We start from the raw sequence: 17,667 nt of genomic DNA, 5'->3' as shown, positions 1-17,667 counted from the left end.
ATATAATATAATGGCAATTTTTTACTTTTGTCTTTCCTATTTGAGTGATTGTATAGATGCACATGTAATTACCATCATTAGGGCTCATTCAGATAATGGTATGATATGTCCATATGTAAAAGTGACATTACAAGAACCTATGTAAGTTAATGAGCAGATAACATGTATATTTTTACTCACAGACCAATGATGTACATGTTAAAAAAAATCACAGCATGTAATACTTATATCTGGATCAGACTTGCCCATTACAAGTCAATGGGTGCTTAAGCCCTTCGCATATAGGACGTATATGTTGTGTCCCTGCCTTTGATGCGGGCTCAGACGCTGAGCCCGCATCTTTCCTGGAACATGACGGCTGATTTAATCAGCTTACCTCAAACAGACAAGGGTGAATCAGAAATCTGCCCCAGCTGTTAACCAGTTAAGTCCCGCTGTCAAACATTGATAGCTAGATTGAACACGCACTGGCAAGGGGGTGCACATCATTCCCCGCTTCCATCGGCGTACCTCTGATGTGATTGCAGGGTGCCAATGGGTTGTCACTCAATCAAAGCTGGAAAGAAGAAATCACACAAATATGGTTTTATCCAATGTAAAACAATAAAGTAAACCTTAGAGACGCTCACCTCATATGGTTGTGCAGGTCACAATCACCATAAATGTCTGTAGGCCGCTGCAGAACCCACATGGAGATCAAACAATGGAAGGGAGAAAGGGTTAATCTCCTGCGCTGCCACACAGTTCAAATGATGTAAGTAAAATATGAGTTATTGGTCAACGCGTTTCAAAGCCTTCAAAGGCTTCTTCATCAGGACAATCATATACCTATATACAGTATGATTGTCCTGATGAAGAAGCCATTGAGGGCTTTGAAATGCGTTGACCAATAAAATATTATTTTACTTACATCATTTGGACTGTGTAGCAGCGCAGGAGATTAACCCTTTCTCCCCTCCATTGTTTGAATGGATTGTCATGACAGATAGGGGTGTATCTGTCATTACAATCCTTCTGTGAACGCTGGCTGCAGACTGGCATTTATAGGAGATATTGACTTGTGCTGTAAAAAGCGAGGCTGATGCTGAATATCTGATTTATCAAAATATAAAATAAATTAATACAATCGGTAAACAGCATAACAAAAAAAAACCTCCACAATTAAGTTTTTGGGGCCGCCGCAAAATTGCAATAAAATACAACAAGAGGCAATCAAACATTATATTACCCAAAAATTATATCAGTAAAAATGTCAGCTCTGGGTGCAAAAATAAGCCCTCACTAAGTGCCGGATCCCAAAAAATAGAAGTGTTACAGTTCATGAAAAATGGCACTAAAAGCAAATATTTTTAAAACATTTTTTATCACTTAAATAATTAAAAAAAAAATCTACATGTTTTGTATCTACAAACCCATACTGACCTCATACTACCAGGTCAGTTTTACCATGTAGTGAACGTGGTAAATAAAAACCCAAATATCGATTTTTTTTTTTACTGCACTTTTATTGCACTTTTTTTTTGCAATTTCATGGCACTTGGGACTTTTCCCCTGTTTTCAGTACATTATATTGTAAAATGAATGATTTATTTCGAAAGTACAACTTGTCTTGCAAAAAATAAGCCCTGACATAGCTATATTGAACAAATAATATATAAAGTTATGGTTCTTGGAAGAAGGGGAGGAAAAAACAAATGGAGATGATCCAGCTTAAGAAATGCCACTCCTCGTAGATATACTAAAACCTAGCTTCTATTGTAGCCAGATAAAAACTCCAGAACATGAAATTGGCAAAAGTCCACAGTGTGACAGGTATAAAAAGGTGCTCGCTCGGACCTACGCGTTTCCGACAGTAAGCCTTACTCATGGTCAGATCATTATCATGACAATAAAAGCTGCTTTAATATATCAACTTAGGATGGCATTTCTACTCTTGATCATCTCCATTTGTTTTTCGTCATTAGCGCCACTACCACAGTGCAAACCTGCCTACTCCTTTGGAACTTTCAACTCCAGATTGATGAACTGAGAAATATTTTTTTAGGGACAAACTAACGCACAAAAATGGAAAATTAAAATGGCGTCATGGGTAGAGATGAGCCAACCCCCTACCATTCGAGTTTGGTTCGTCAACGGCGGCTCCGTTCAACGAACGTTCGACGAACACCTTCGAACCCCATTGAAAACAATGGCAGGCAAACACAAACACATAAAAACACATTATACATATACACATCTAGTTAATAAACATTTCCATTATACTTACAGGTCCCCGCGACGCGTCTTGCACTCTGCCTCCCACTGCTTCTCCTGCCGATCATCGCTGCGCCCTCCCGGTAACCAGCATTGATGATAGGACCTTCTGTGACGTCATCATAGCATGTGACCAGTCACATGTCTATTATCTCATTGGCTATAGACTGGTCACATGGCTAGACGTCATGCTAGGTCCTGTCAGTGCATCTCTCCGGTACGTGGTGCTCGTTTGAGCATCTCGGGGTACCGGCGAGATGCTCTGGCACATGATCGACTCCCCGTCCCTGCATGTCGGTGCTCTTTACAGAGTCAGTCCACATGCAAGGACTGGATGCCACAGCCGGTGAATAACGGAGATCACCGTTGGTATAGTAAGATTACTTTAGCAACGGTGGCAGCGGTGACATCACAGCTTACCAACCCACAGCCTCTGCTCACTCACTGAGTGATTAGACTGCACGGGGGAGCAGCAGCGTCTTCCTCCCATGCAGTGCTGTCTGATGTAGCAGAGCTGCATGGGTTGAAGGAGAAAGAAGACAGAAGACCAGGATCGTGGAGGGGTGAGAGGGAGTAATAAACATGGAGTCTCTAAGTGTGTCTGTGTATTTACTTCTATTAAAGTATTTTTTCTCTGTGTGGTGTCTTTTTTTAACCCTTTATTGGAGATTCCAAATGGCCGGGTCAAACTTGCCTGACATTAAGAATCTCTGGCTTAATACTAGCTAGTAAAACAAAGCTAGTATTAACCCATTATTAGCCAGAAAGCCACCCGACTTCAGGGCTGCTGGAAGAGTTGGATACAGCCCCAGATGATGGCGCTTCTATGAAAGCGCCATTTTCTGGGGTGGCTGCGGACTGCAATTCACAGCAGAGGGGCCCAGAAAGCTCAGGCTAACCTGTGCTGCGGATTCCAATCCCCAGCTGCCTAGTTGTACCTGGCTGGACACAAAAATGGGATGAAGCCCATGACGTTTGTTTTTTTGTTTTTTTTAATTATTTCAAGAAATTCATGAAATAATTAAAAAAAGGGCTTCCCTATATTTTTAGTTCCCAGCCGGGTACAAATAGGCAGCTGGGGGTTGGGGGCAGCCGTACCTGCCTGCTGTACCTGGCTAGCAAACAAAAATATGGCGAAGCTCACGTCATTTTGTTAGTGGGCAAAAAATTCCTGCATACAGTCCTGGATGGAGTATGCTGAGCCTTCTAGTTCTGCAGCTGCTGTCTGCTCTCCTGCATACACTAGTGGATGAAGTATGCTGAGCCTTGTAGTTCTGCTACCCCTGCCTCTTCCTCCAGCATACAGTCCTGGATGGAGGATGCTGAGCCTTGTAGTTCTGCAGCTGCTGTCTGCTCTCCTCCATACAGACAGACAGTAGACAGCAGCTCAAGAAATTTAAAAAAAATAAAGGAAAAATAAAGAAAATAAATAAAAGAAAAATTAAGAAAATAACTGCTGCCACGGCCTCTCCTTTACTTCCTGAGCCACTCATTAGGCTCATCCATATGCACTACTTTCCCCGCCCACTGGCCGACCTGGCATCTGTGATTGGTTGTAGTGAGATGCGGCTCCAGCCTGTATGACAGCGTCTGACTGCGACCAATCACAGGCACTGTCTGTGGGTCAGTATCCTGGTATAAAAATAAATAAGTAACATATTTGGTGTAGGGTCCGCCCGTATAATGATACCCAGCACATAGCTACAGGTTGCATCCCCAACCTGTACACTTATCTTGGCTGTATATCAAAATATGAGGAACCGCATGCTGCTTTTTTTTACTTATTTAAGAAAAAAATAAAAAAAAAACTAGGGGGATGAAGGGGTTAAATGGGTTGTCTCACAAACATTGTTCATTTGAATCAATACATTTGACAATATTACTTAATTTCACAATTGGATCTGTTTAGAAAAATGGTCCTGTGCTGAGAAAATTTCACATACAGTGGGTGAAATACATATTGAACACGTCATCAATTTTCTAAGTAAATAGATTTCTAAAGGTGCTATCACATTAATTTCTAAGCAGATATCGGTAACAACCCATCCTATCCACGCAGGCAAAGAAATCAAACAATTGATGTCCATAAATTAAGTTATATGTAAAAATGAGAAATAACACAGGGACAAAGTATTGAACACACTTACTGAAATTTATGTTATACTCAGTACAAAAGCCTTTGGTGTGATGACAGCATCAAGAGACCTCCTTGTGGAGAAACTAGTTACCTGCATTGATCAGCTGAGATTTTGGCCCATTCTTTTCCCCCCAAACACTCTTCAAATCCACGTGTTCCGTGGGTTTCTTCTATGAACTCTGAACTTTGATTCCTTCCATAAATTTCTATTGGATTCAGGTCAGGTGATTGGGCCATTCTAGCAGCTTTATTTTCTTTCTCTGACACCAATTCAGAGTTTACTTGGCTGAGTGTTTAGAATCATTGTCCTGCTGGAATGTCCAATCTAGTTTCATCTTCAGCATACTGGTAGATAACAGCAGATTTTTTTTATCAAGAATGTCTATTTGTCCATTCATCCTTCCTTCAATTACATGAAATGTGTCAGTGCCGTATGCATGCATACGGGCCATGGTGATTGAGTGCATTACTTTTTGTTTTCTTTGAAAAAATTGTACCTGATAAGTCCACATTATTTTGGAGCTATCCACAGGTGGCCCTTGGCTCTTGGACAACTCTGCTGATAATTGTTTTCACTCCTCTGTTTGAAATGTTGTGGGGAGTACCTGGTTGTGCCTAGTTTACAGTGAAATTATTTTCTTTCAACTTCTGGATTATGGTCCCAAGCGTGCTGCCTGGAGCCTTAAGTAGTTTACAATTCATTCTATAATAAATGCTATCAGTATGTTTTGAAACAATAAAGTTGTGAAGGTCTTGAGATAGCTCACTGGTTTTACCAATCATAAAATGTTTCTTGTGTGACACCTTGGTAATGAAACATCTTTTTTTAGGCCATCAGTGAAACCAGCTGATATTATTTTTCACTTAATGTCAGGATTGCTTTCTAATTACTGATAGATTTCAGCTGGTGTCATGACTTTCCTTTGGTTTTAGCACCTCTCTTTCTTCATGTGTTCAATACTTTTTCCCTGTGTCATTTCTCATTATTACAATTTGTTGAAGCAAAAATACCCTAACTAAAGTCTATCCTTATTAAAACATAATTTTTAATTAACTATTGCAGTATGTTACTGGATGATTAGTGTAGTTCTCGTTGCACAATATGTATTTTTAAATGTGTGTTCTAATCAATAGTTATTTAAAAGTTATGTTTTAATATGGAGTTTTTTGTTAGGGTATTTGTTGCTTCGGAAAATTGTAATTATCGGGAGAGAGTGTTTAGTGGTTCATTTTTCATTATTACACAAAACTTAATTTATGATCATCTATGGTTTGATTTCTTTGTCTGTGTGGACTGGATAAATTGTTACCGACATCTGGTGAGAAATTTATGTCAATAGCATGTTTAGAAATATATTTATTTAGGAAATTGTTGACATGTTCAATACTTATTTCACCCACTGAATGTGTCCCTGCTATGTACTGTGTAATGAAATAATTAACAAATGAAGATGATATTGGGCAGACTATGAACATTATTTAAACAAAAAAATCTCAAAAACCCCAATAAAATACACTTGGTTAGTAAATTATTAAAAAATTGATAGTGACAATACATACCCAACAAAAACAAACCATAAAAGTCCGCATAGAGAAAGACACGAGGTGTCATGGACAGTCAAATAAGAGCTAAGTGATACCCTAGGGAACCCTAGGGAAATTTTGACCATGCCTAGCCACGGAGGGTATAACACCTTAAGCTTTTGGGCGCCCCCATTCCACTTCGGCTTACCATTTTCCTGTCTCTGCTTTTATAGGATAGCCTCAATATACAAGACACAAGGTGTTAGGTACAGACAAATAAGGGCTAAGGGATACCCTAGAAGACCCTAGAGAATATAGACCCTGCTTAGCCACGAAGGATGTGGATGTGACACCTTAAGATTTTGGGCAACCCGTTCCATGTCGGCTTACTCTATTCCTGTCCCTGCTATTTACTGTGTAATGGCAGTTTTAAACCATGCAAGGAACTTGGTCTGATCATACCACATCTCTTGGGCAGGAGAGGAAATAATAAAAGTATACACACATTACAGCATGAGATCGTAAATTTCTCTTTATTTGAGGTAAAACATTTTTTAAAAGCAGACAAAAAGATGTTTTATTTCACAGAATCATTTAGGATCATGTGCTATCCTAAATGTATATTCTCTTTTCATCCCCCACTTCCCATGAGATTTGGTATGATCAAATCACGGCCATTGCACAGTACATAGCCGGGGCACATATATAAGATTATCTCAGCACAGGAAAAGAAAAAATTTAAACACATCCAATTGTGGAAATTATTATTATAAGATCTTTTGATGAAAATCAACTTTAAAATTAACTTTGTTAAAAGAAAAATGCCTTTAAGGGATATGGAACCAAGACATAGAGGGATGGTGTGCTGCATCAGATGAGGCATCCAAAACCACTCGACCGCAACCCAATTGAGATGGTATATGATGAGTTGGACTGCACCTCTGTGAGCTTCTTCAATATGATTGGAAAACCATTCTTGGTGACTTCCCGGTGAAGATGTTTGAGAGAACGTCAAGAGTATCTAAAGGTGTCATCAGAATAAAACGGTAGAGCATTGACAAATCTAAGGTTTAACACATACTGTACCTTGGTTTGCTTCACACGTTTCCTTGCTCCTTATTTCCTTATGTATTCTTTTCTTTCAGTCTAAATCTACAATGTGCACATTCCAGTTATAACAAGTAAAAAACATTCTATATACACTGTGTTCCAAATTATTATGCAGAAAGAGTTTAGGAGTGATAAGGTTAGACATTTTTTGTTTGTCCTGTAAACTCATTGCTGGTGATGGTGTCAGGACTCTTCATATCACTGAAAGCAATTGCAGAGACCTGTGCACATTAGTTTGGAAGGTGTGTCCAAATAAAGGCAAGACTACTTAAGAATAGAGATGAGCGAACCGGTCGCGGTTCGGCTCGAGGTCGGTTCGCCGAACGGAGCTCCCGTTCGAGTTCGGTTCGTCGAACATTCGACGAACCGAACTCGAACCAATAGGCTATAATGGGAGGCAATCACAAACACATAAAAATGCATTATAAATGTACACATACAGTTAATAAACATTGCCATAACACTTACCGGTCCCCGCGATCCCTCCTGCACTCTGTCTCCTGCCGCTATTCCAGCCGATGATCGCTGAATCCTCCCGGTGACCGGCACTGCCAGCAGAGATGCAGGACCTATCGTGACGTCAAAATAGCCATGTGACCAGTCACGTGGCTATTATCTCATTGGCTACAGACTGCTCACATGACTATGACGCGTCATGTAGGACCTGCGAGTGCATCTCTCCGGTACACGGTGCACACTTGTGTATCGCCAAGTACCGGCGACATGCTGTAGCACACGGTGGACTCCCCGTTCCGTTAGGGACCGGCTGACACAACCGGTCATTAACGGAGATCACCGTTGCCATAGCAACGCAGTTAGCGGTGACGTCACCGCTATCCGCGGCTCCGGGAGCACCGTTGCTATGGTAACGCGTCTGTCAGCATTACCGCTGTTACCGCTAGCAGCACTGATCACTCACGGAGTGAAGGCTGCACACTGCTTCTCGTGCAGCTTTCACGGAGTGAATGCTCCACGGGAAGCAGCGTCTTCCCCCATGCAGCAGTGATGTAGCAGAGCTGCATTTGTTGAACGAGAAAGACAGAAGACCATGGATCGTGGAGGGCTGACAGGGGGTAATAAACATGGAGTCTCTAATGTGTCTGTGTATTTATTTCTATTAAAGTATTTTTTCTCTGTGTGGTGTCTTTTTTTTAACCCTTTATTGGAGATTCTTAATGGCCGGGTCAAACGTGCCTGACATTAAGAATCTCTGGCTTAATACTGGCTAGTAAAACAAAGCCAGTATTAACTCATGATTACCAAACAAGCCACCCGGCTTCAGGGCTGTTGGAAGAGTTGGATACAGCGCCAGATGATGGCGCTTCTATGAAAGCGCCATTTTCTGGGACGGCTGCGGACTGAAATTCGCAGCAGAGGCGCCCAGAAACCTCGGGCTAACCTGTGCCAATCCCCAGCTGCCTAGTTGTACCTGGCTGGACACAAAAATGGGGCGAAGCCCACGTCATTTGTTTTTTAATTATTTCATGAAATAAGTGAAATTATTAAAAAAAACGGGCTTCCCTATATTTTTGGTTCCCAGCCGGGTACAAATAGGCAACTGGGGGTTGGAGGCAGCCCGTGGCTGCCTGCTGTACCTGGCTAGCATACAAAAATATGGCGAAGCCCACGTCATTTTTTTGGTGGGCAAAAAACTTCTGCATACAGTCCTGGATGGAGTATGCTGAGCCTTGTAGTTCTGCAGCTGCTGTCTGCTCTTCTCCAGACAGACATTAGATGCGCCAATCCTGGTGCTTCGCCCCAGCTCATCCCGCGCCCTGGTGCGGTGGCAAACGGGGTAATATATGGGGTTAATACCAGATGTGTAATGTCACCTGGCATCAAGCCCTGGGGTTGGTGAGGTCAGGCGTCTATCAGATACCCGACATCACCAACCCAGTCAGTAATAAAAAAAAATAGACGACAAACACATTTTTATTTGAAAAAACACTCCCCAAAACATTCCCTCTTTAACCAATTTATTAGAAAGAAAAACAAATCCAGGTCTGGTGTAATCCAAGGGGTTGCCATGACGATCCACACTGTCCCAGTCAATGAAGAGCAGAATGTTCCCCATTGGCTGGGAGAGCAGTGCAGTGACCTGAGCTAACATCAATAGGTCAGCCCAGGTCACTGCAGGGCATGACAAGTGCTGCTGTCAGCGAGGTACATTACCTGCGCTGATCTCCAGCACACTGACAGCACCTGTCACTGAGTTCAATGACCGCCGCCTTCACAGCCAAGTATCACGAGAGGCCCGTGACGTCACCGCTAGTCAGTCTCGGGTCGGAAGCGAGAGAAGGTGATGTGACAAGCGGCGGCCATGGAGGACAGTGACAGCGCTGAGGTCGGGATGGCGGGACTTCATCACCGCAGGTAAGCCGAGCGGGGCCATGTGTGCAGAGTGTGTGTGTGTGTGTGTGTGTGTGTGTGTACATGCCGCGGGCAGGAGGAGGCGGAGCGAGCTGAGCGGGGAAGTCTGGGCTTCCTGCACGTAACTAGGATAAACATCGGGTTACTAACCAAAGCGCTTTGCTTGGATACCCGATGTTTATCTTGGTTACCAGCTTCTGGCAGGCTGCCAGCGATGGCTCCTGCACACTGTAGCTGTAAAAAGCCCTGCTTTTTGCTGCTAGAACCGTTCTCGAACGTATCTAGAACTATCGAGCTTTTGCAAAAAAGCTCGAGTTCTAGTTCGATCTAGAACAGCCCCCAAAATCACTCGAGCCGCGAACTGGAGAACTACGAACCGCGCTCAACTCTACTTAAGAAGGATGTTCCACATTATTAAGCAGCCTACATTTTTAGCCAAAATGGGAAAGAAAAAGGATGTGTCGGCTGCTGAGAAGCAACAAATTGTGGAGTATTTAGGTCAAGGCATGACTACAATCAACATTGCCAAGAAACTTCATCGTGATCATCGCACATTCAGGAAGTATGTAGCTGATTCCCAGCACACGCGTGTGCGTGCTGATAAGGAAGAATTAAGGACTCTTTCCAACAGGCAATTGCGTCAGGTTAAAAGAGCAGCTGCTAAGATGCCTTATCATAGCAGCAGACAAGTTTTTGAAGCTGCTGGTGTCTCCAGCATCCCCCGAACAACAAGATGCAGGGTCTTCAGAGGTTTGCAGCTGTGCATAAGCCATCCTGTCGCCACCTCTATCCACTGCACACAAACAGAAACTGCTCCAGGGGCCAAACCATACATGAAGACTGACTTTCAAACTGTTTTGTTCACCGATGAGTGCCGTGCAACGCTCGATGGTCCAGATGGATGGAGTGGAGGATGGCTGGTTGATGGACACCCCATGAAAACATGGCTAAGGCGCCAACAAGGAGGAGGGGGAGTAATGTTTTGGGCTGGAATCATGGGGAGAGAGATTGTTGACCCCTTTAGGATACATGAAGGGGTAAAGATGAACTCCATAATCTATGTGGAGTTTCTAAAACAGCACTTCCTGCCATGGTTCAGGAGGAAGAACCGTGCAGTCCGCAGCAAGATAATTTTCATGCATGATAATGCACCGTCTCATGCTGCAAATAACACATCTGCATCTCTGGCTGCTATGGGCATAAAAGAGGACAAACTTATAGTGTGGCCACCATCTTCCCCTGACCTCAACCCCATTGAGAACCTCTGGAGCATCATCAGAAGGAGCGTCTATGATGGCGGGAGGCAGTTTACATCTAGGCAACAGCTCTGGGAGGGTATTCTGTCCACATGCAAAACAATTGAAGCACAAACCATCCAAAAACTGACAAAATCAATGGATGAGAGAGTTCAGAAGCTTCTTTCGAACAAGGGGTCCTATGTGCAAATGTAACATCACCTAGAATTAAGTTTTGACTTCAAAACTGTTTGATTTCATTTTGTAATAAGCTGATAATGCTTATAATTTCACAATTCACCATTTTGTTTTTCAAAATAAAAATAAAAAGGTTGAAAACTCTGCTGTGCATAATAATTTGGAACATGCATTTTGACTGCATTTTGACTGTTTATTATTTTTAAAAATATACTGTTTTCATAGGCAGTTTGATCAAAAACATTTCAGTTATACTCGAATAGTAGAGGACCGGAAAATAACAATGACTGTAATTCATAAAGTTAATTTAGGAAAATATGGAAAAATATTTTTTGCATAATAATTTGGAACACAGTGTACAGATGTGTCCAAACTTTTATCTAGTACTGTACAATTTGAGAATTGCGGCATTAACTTTTCCTTGCATTGTGATCTATCTAGGTTACTCAGAGAACACCTTGGGGAGAAGGAGGTGGAACTGGCTCTAACATTTGATGCTGTACAAGAAGGAGACCTTGGTAACTACACCTGCCACGTGGAAAACAGAAATGGCCGCAAGCATGCAAGTGTCATCTTAAGAAAGAAAGGTATTATTGACCTCAATTCTTATAGTTTCATAGTTTTTAAGGTTGAAGGTAGACATAAGTCCATCTTAACTAAAGACTAGGTTTTTTCACATCAAGTTTTAAAGATTTATTATGTTCATAAAAAATAAAGGGATTACCTGTGTTTACCTAATGATAGCTTATCTTGGAACAGAGTTAAGGCCCCGTCACACTAAGCAACATCGCTAGCAACATCGCTGCTAACGAACAACTTTTGTGACGTTGCTAGCGATTTTGCTGTGTGTGACATCCAGCAACAACCTGGCCCCTGCTGTGAGGTCGTTGGTTGTTGCTGAATGTCCTGGGCCATTTTTTAGTTGTTGCTGTCCCGCTGTGAAGCACAGATCGCTGTGTGTGACAGCGAGACAGCAACAACTAAATGTGCAGGCAGCAGGAGCCGGCTTCTGCGGAGGCTGGTAACCAATGTAAACATCGGGTAACCAAGAAGCCCTGTCCTTGGTTACCCGATATTTACCTTTGATACCAGCCTCCTCCGCTCTCACTGTCAGTGCCGGTTCCTGCTCTGTGCACATGTAGCTGCAGCACACATCGGGTTAATTAACCCGATGTGTGCTGTAACTAGGAGAGCAGGGAGCCAGCGCTCAGTGTGCGCTGCTCCCTGCTCTCTGCACGTGTAGCTGCAGCACACATCGGGTAATTAACCCGATGTGTGCTGTAACTAGGAGAGCAAGGAGCCAGCGCTAAGCATTGTGCGCTGCTCCCTGCTCTGTGCACATGTAGCTGCAGCACACATCGGGTAATTAACCCGATGTGTGCTGTAACTAGGAGAGCAGGGAGCCAGCGCTCAGTGTGCGCTGCTCCCTGCTCTCTGCACGTGTAGCTCCGTGCAGTGGTAACCAAGGTAAATATCGGGTTGGTTACCCGATATTTACCTTAGTTACCAAGCGCAGCATCTTCCACGCGGCGCTGGGGGCTTGTCACTGGTTGCTGGTGAGCTCACCAGCAACTTGTGTAGCGACGCTCCAGCGATCCCTGCCAGGTCAGGTTGCTGGTGGGATCGCGGGAGCGTCGCAGTGTGACATCTCACCAGCAACCTCCTTTTTTTTTTTAAATCCGGTTAGACCTGCCAACCTCGGGTATCTGTGAGTATGCCCATCGCTATTTGCTAAAAAAAACGCATGGGACAAAAATGTGCAAAAAAAGGACAAAAAACTGTATGCTTTTTTATGTGTTTACTGACACAAGGTGTGTTTTTCGGCCGGAGGGTGCGTTTTTCTGTGAAAGCCCAAAACTGCAGCGTGTGCACAAGGCTTTAGACTGTTTTCCCGTTTATCTCATTCTTCTTTTTGATTACTTGGTTTTACTGCTATAAAAGTACTATTCGCCTATAGACCCAGTTTATAAAAATGGCACAATTTAAAGACGTTTTAGGGATCAGCAATTACAGTAGAATATAATAGTTAAATACGACATTATGAAAAACTTAAGATATGAGAGTAAATATCGGTTTAGTAAGTGATGAGACATGGCAATGCACATGGCTTAAGAGATTTACATATAATAAAACCTCATAATAACATTAGCTAAAATTCGGAAATTCACTGAACAGGTAATTGGAAATCAGTTAATTAAGCCAGACTATATTTGGCTACGGCTTTATGCTAGATCAACTTAACTCTTAGCTTCTATTAAATTACCAGATTAGCAGATTAAACTACTGACAGAGTTTTTCATAAATGGTTCAGCATAGGACTACCGTCCTGAAGTGCGATCCAGAAGCAGGAGTGGTCACCAAGCAGGGTCAAAGATGAGAAGTAACGTCAAGGACATAATTAGGAGGGAAGCAGGCAGACACATTTCAAGCCAATACATGAGAAAACCAGATAACAAGAGTTCAATGCAAAGCCAGGTGAGAGCCAAGTGCTAGCTACACACACTAACTAATAACAGACAGCTAGTGTCAGCCTGCTGGGGTTTATATAGAAGGGAGCCCCATCCATGGCTCCCACAGAGAGCTAATTACAAGTGCTTCTCCGTAAATTAGAATTTCATCAAAAAGTTAATTTATTTCAGTAATTCAATACAAAAAGGGAAACGCATATGTTTCGGGCGGGGGTCGCTGCCACTTCTGGGGCCGCTCAGATCCGGGTTCGCTGCTGCGGCTCGAGTGGTGACCGGATCCGGGCTCGCACGGCCGTCTGTCCTCACAACCATCGGAAGGGGATATTTACAGGGGATTGATATGTCGGTGACACCACCCGTGGGTTGCGGGGAGGGATGGTGAACCCGCCGCTGTCTGGTGATGGGGCGCCCGGGGCTGATGGAGCGGGGCAGCAAGATGGGATCCACTCCACGGGTAGGGGAGGCGTAGTCCCGGGGCCCTGGTAAACGGGAGTAATGGCTGCTGGAGGTGGCGTGCCAGGTTGGACCGGGGGTCAATGATGTACTCACTGTTCAAAGAATCGTACACAAGTCCAGTGGTAAACCAAGTTGCCTCTGGGCGGGTGTATTCGGGTCCCACACCCGGGTGTAGCAAACAGGGGTCCCTTCCTCCTGCACTCAGTTTCTTAGTTTTCTGTGGGACAACTCCGCATGGAACGGGGAAGTCCACTCCCGGTATTGTGTATGTTTGGGAGCTGTGGCCCGCGAAATCTGACCCTTGGGATCTCTGTGGGTCCTGACGGACACCCTATCCCCCGTGTTGGGCTTCCGTTTCGCTCTCTAGTCTTCTGGAGAACAAGGCCTGAAACTTCGTCCTCTGCTGGTTAATTAACAAGGGACATACAACCTTCCTCGTCCTAGGGTCCAGGCACCCCGTCTGTGCATGACTTCTGGACCAGATTCCCGCTGTCGGCACCGGCGGTCTACAACCCTGCCACGGTTCACTTAAGGTCTCTCGCGACTAGATCTCCGTCACCTGTGGCCCTGTTTACTGTCTGCCACCTAGTCAGGTATTCCAGGGGCCCCTACCCTTGACTCCTGTCACTTCACACTCCAATTGTCAACACTCTTCCACTGTCTGGACTCTCCACTCAAAACTTCACTCAAAACTGTCATGTTCCCACCCCTGACACCTCAGAACCCCTAGGTGGGCATTCCCATCTGCCTGGTCCCGCCCACTGGTGTGTCCCTAATGTCATGAGGGGGTGGATAGGCTTTAATGGCTGTGTGTTGTACCTGGCTGTGGGTTTTTGGTGGGATCAAGGAGGGTGGACTACTTCTGTGACTACCTGGTTTTGCCAGGGCATCACACATATATTATATAGAGTCATTACACACAGAGTGATCTATTTCAAGTGTTTATTTCTGTTAATGATGATTATGGCTTACAGCCAATGAAAATCCAAAAGTCATTATCACAGAAAATTAGAATATTATATAAGACCAACTGAAAAATGATTTTAAACTCAGAAATGTTGGCGCCTAGTGAAAGGTCTGTACAGTAAATGCCTCAATACTTAGTTGAGACTCCATTTGCATGAATTACTGCATCAATGCGGTGTGGCATGGAGGCGATCACCCTGTGGCACTGCTGAGGTGTTATGGAAGCCCAGGTTGCTTTGATAGCAGCCTTCAGCTCGTCTGCATTGTTGGGTCTATGGGGTTTAGGTCAGGTGAGTTTGCTGGCCAATTAATCTCAGTGATACTGTGGTTATTAAACCAGGTATTGGTACTTTTGGCGGTGTGGACAGGTGCCAAGTGTGACGCCCTGGACCCCAGGGGTCACAGGTCACTACACAACATCATACACCCCCCTTCCTTGGACAGGTCACACCAGTCACACATAAAACCCTTGTTGCCACCCTCCAGGGTTGATGTCCACACCAGGTGGTGTGGAGCCAGGTGGTTGGCCCCACCCACCGAGGAGTTCACAGGCCAGGAGGCGGGAAAAACACAGTAGTCGGTCAGACAGTCAGTCAGACAGTCCCGTTGTGGGCAGGAGTGAGTGAGGAGTGAAAACTGTGGGTGTCTGGGTTGGAGCCCAGGCACGTCCAGCAAGGTCGGCAGACGGTGGTGGCTGTCTGTAGGAGTTGGCGAAGGTCAGCGGAACCATAGGACCGGGGTCGGGCAGTGGCCCGCCAGTACCGCACCGGGGAGCCGATTGGAGCCAAGCACCAGGCAGGGTACTCATACCCCGACTAGGCTTAAAGCCAACCTCTAGTTAAATTTTCTGATTGCGGTCTGGACCTCAGGGGTTCATTCCCACCCAAGTCCCGAGTGAAGGCAAAAGCCCAACCGTTCTGGATAAGTGTCACCGCCAAGGGCCAGAGATCCAAAGGGCCAGCATCTGTGGGCAAAAGGGCTCCTCCGGCACGTATACATCGGGGAGCGGACTCCCAGTACCCAGGCATTGGAGTCAAGACACAAAACACAGGTGCAGGGAAACGACAGCCACCATCAACCCATCCAGGGAGAACACCGCAGCCGGCTGCGGGCCCCCGTCCATCCAGCCGTTTGGTTTACCGGACACTTGTCCATCTGTGTCTGAGTGAGCACACCAGTGCCATCCGGCACCGCTCTACGCTGCACCGCAACCCTGCACTCCCGTGAACCCCGTCACCAGCAGCGGTGGTGCCCACCATCACTACAACCCATGGGTGGCGTCACGAACTCAGTATATATCCCAAATTCAAATTCCACCCCCTTTTCACTCGTGGGCAAGGAGCGCTGCTCGAGCCCCAGGTCCGGCACACTCGAGCCACTGAGGAGAAGGCACCGGATCCGAGCGCGATCTCCCCGAGCAGCCCCCCCGACGGGGAAGCTTGCCCCTGCCCCCGACACCAAGTCCTGCTGGAAAATAAAATTTCCATCTCCAAAAAGCTTGTCGGCAGAGGGAAGCATGAACTGCTCTAAAATTTCCTGGTAGACGGTTTCGCTGACTTTGGTCTTGACAAAACACAGTGGACCAACACCAGCAGATGACATAGCTCCCCAAACCATCACGGATTGTGGAAACTTCACAATAGACCTCAAGCAGCTTGAATTGTGGCCTCTCCACTCTAGCTCCAGACTCTGGGACCTTGATTTGCAAATGAAATGCAAAATTTACTTTCATATGAAAACAACACCTTGAACCACTGAGCAACAGTCCAGTTCTTTTTCTCCTTGGCCCAGGTAAGATGCTTCTGGCGTTGTCTATTGGTCATCGGTGGCTTGACACAAGGAATGTGACAATTGTAGCCCATGTCCTTGATACGTTTGTGTGTGGTGGCTCTTGAAGCACTGACTCCAGCAGCAGTCCACTCCTTATGAATCTCCCCCAAATTTTTGAATGGCCTTTTCTTAACAATCCTATCAAGGCTGCACCTTTTTCTACCACACTTTTTCCTTCACTCAATTTTCCACTAATATACTTGGATACAGAACTCTGTGAACAGCCAACTTCTTTAGCAATGACCTTTTGTGGCTTACCCTCCTTGTGGAGTGTATCAGTGACTGCCTTCTGGACATCTGTCAAGTCAACAGTCTTCCCCATGATTGTGTAGCCTACTGAACCTGACTAATGGACCATTTTAAATGCTTAGGAAGCCTTTGTAGGTGTTTTGTGTTAATTATTCTAATTTTCTGAGATAATTACTTTTGGGTTTTCATTGGCTGTATGCCATAATCATCAACATTAACAAAAATAAACACTTGAAATAGATCACTCTGTGTGTAATGACTCTATATAAAATGTTTTTCACTTTTTGTATTGAATAACCCAAATAAATTAACTTTTTGATGATATTCTAATTTATTGAGGTGCACTTGTATATACTAGCTCACTTCAGCAAAACAAAAGTGAATAACAAAAGGGAAATTATCACCACCTAGAAACCAGGGTTTGGGTTGCAGCAGCATGTGCAGATACGGATGTGACACAAATGTGAAAAGTTTCTCCTGTCATTAAGATCTAGGTAAGACTCTACAGTACATTTCAAAACTTAGGCAAGCACGGCTACCCTCTAACTGAGTGTGGATAGAACATCTAAAAGTGAATTTCTCTGGTGCTGGATAATTTCTTTCTAATATTTGTTGCCTCATATTGAATTTCAGTACAGAATCCATTGCCTAGGTACATGTGTATTGGGTTGAATTGAATTGAAGGTGTTGTACACTACTTGGACAACCCCTTCTTAATCAGCATGTTTCCCCCAAGTAAAATAACAACATGTATACTCACCACCAGTCCTGGCGCTGTTCCAGAGGTGTGGGCACTCACTCTCCAAGGGCCCATCTGACATTAAGTCATGAGAGCCATGCGTCTAATCAGTGCTGGCTTTACTCTTCCCAA

General features: G+C 44.4%; 1 protein-coding gene across 1 annotated transcript in view; it reads left to right on the top strand.

Annotated features, from left to right (window-relative positions):
* Positions 1–17,667, top strand: part of IL1RAPL2 (interleukin 1 receptor accessory protein like 2) — a 1,148,049-nt gene that overhangs the window by 1,063,799 nt on the left and 66,583 nt on the right. Inside the window, exon 8 of the mRNA XM_075323820.1 lies at positions 11,269–11,414. Within this exon, the coding sequence (XP_075179935.1) occupies positions 11,269–11,414 (146 nt within the window). The remainder of the gene's footprint in view (positions 1–11,268; positions 11,415–17,667) is intronic.

The sequence above is a fragment of the Anomaloglossus baeobatrachus genome, chromosome 9, assembly GCF_048569485.1.
Source record: "Anomaloglossus baeobatrachus isolate aAnoBae1 chromosome 9, aAnoBae1.hap1, whole genome shotgun sequence".
In the NCBI taxonomy this organism is placed as follows: Eukaryota; Metazoa; Chordata; class Amphibia; order Anura; family Aromobatidae; genus Anomaloglossus; species Anomaloglossus baeobatrachus.
Note: the sequence above shows the minus strand (reverse complement) of the source record. Positions and strands in the feature narration are given on the sequence as shown.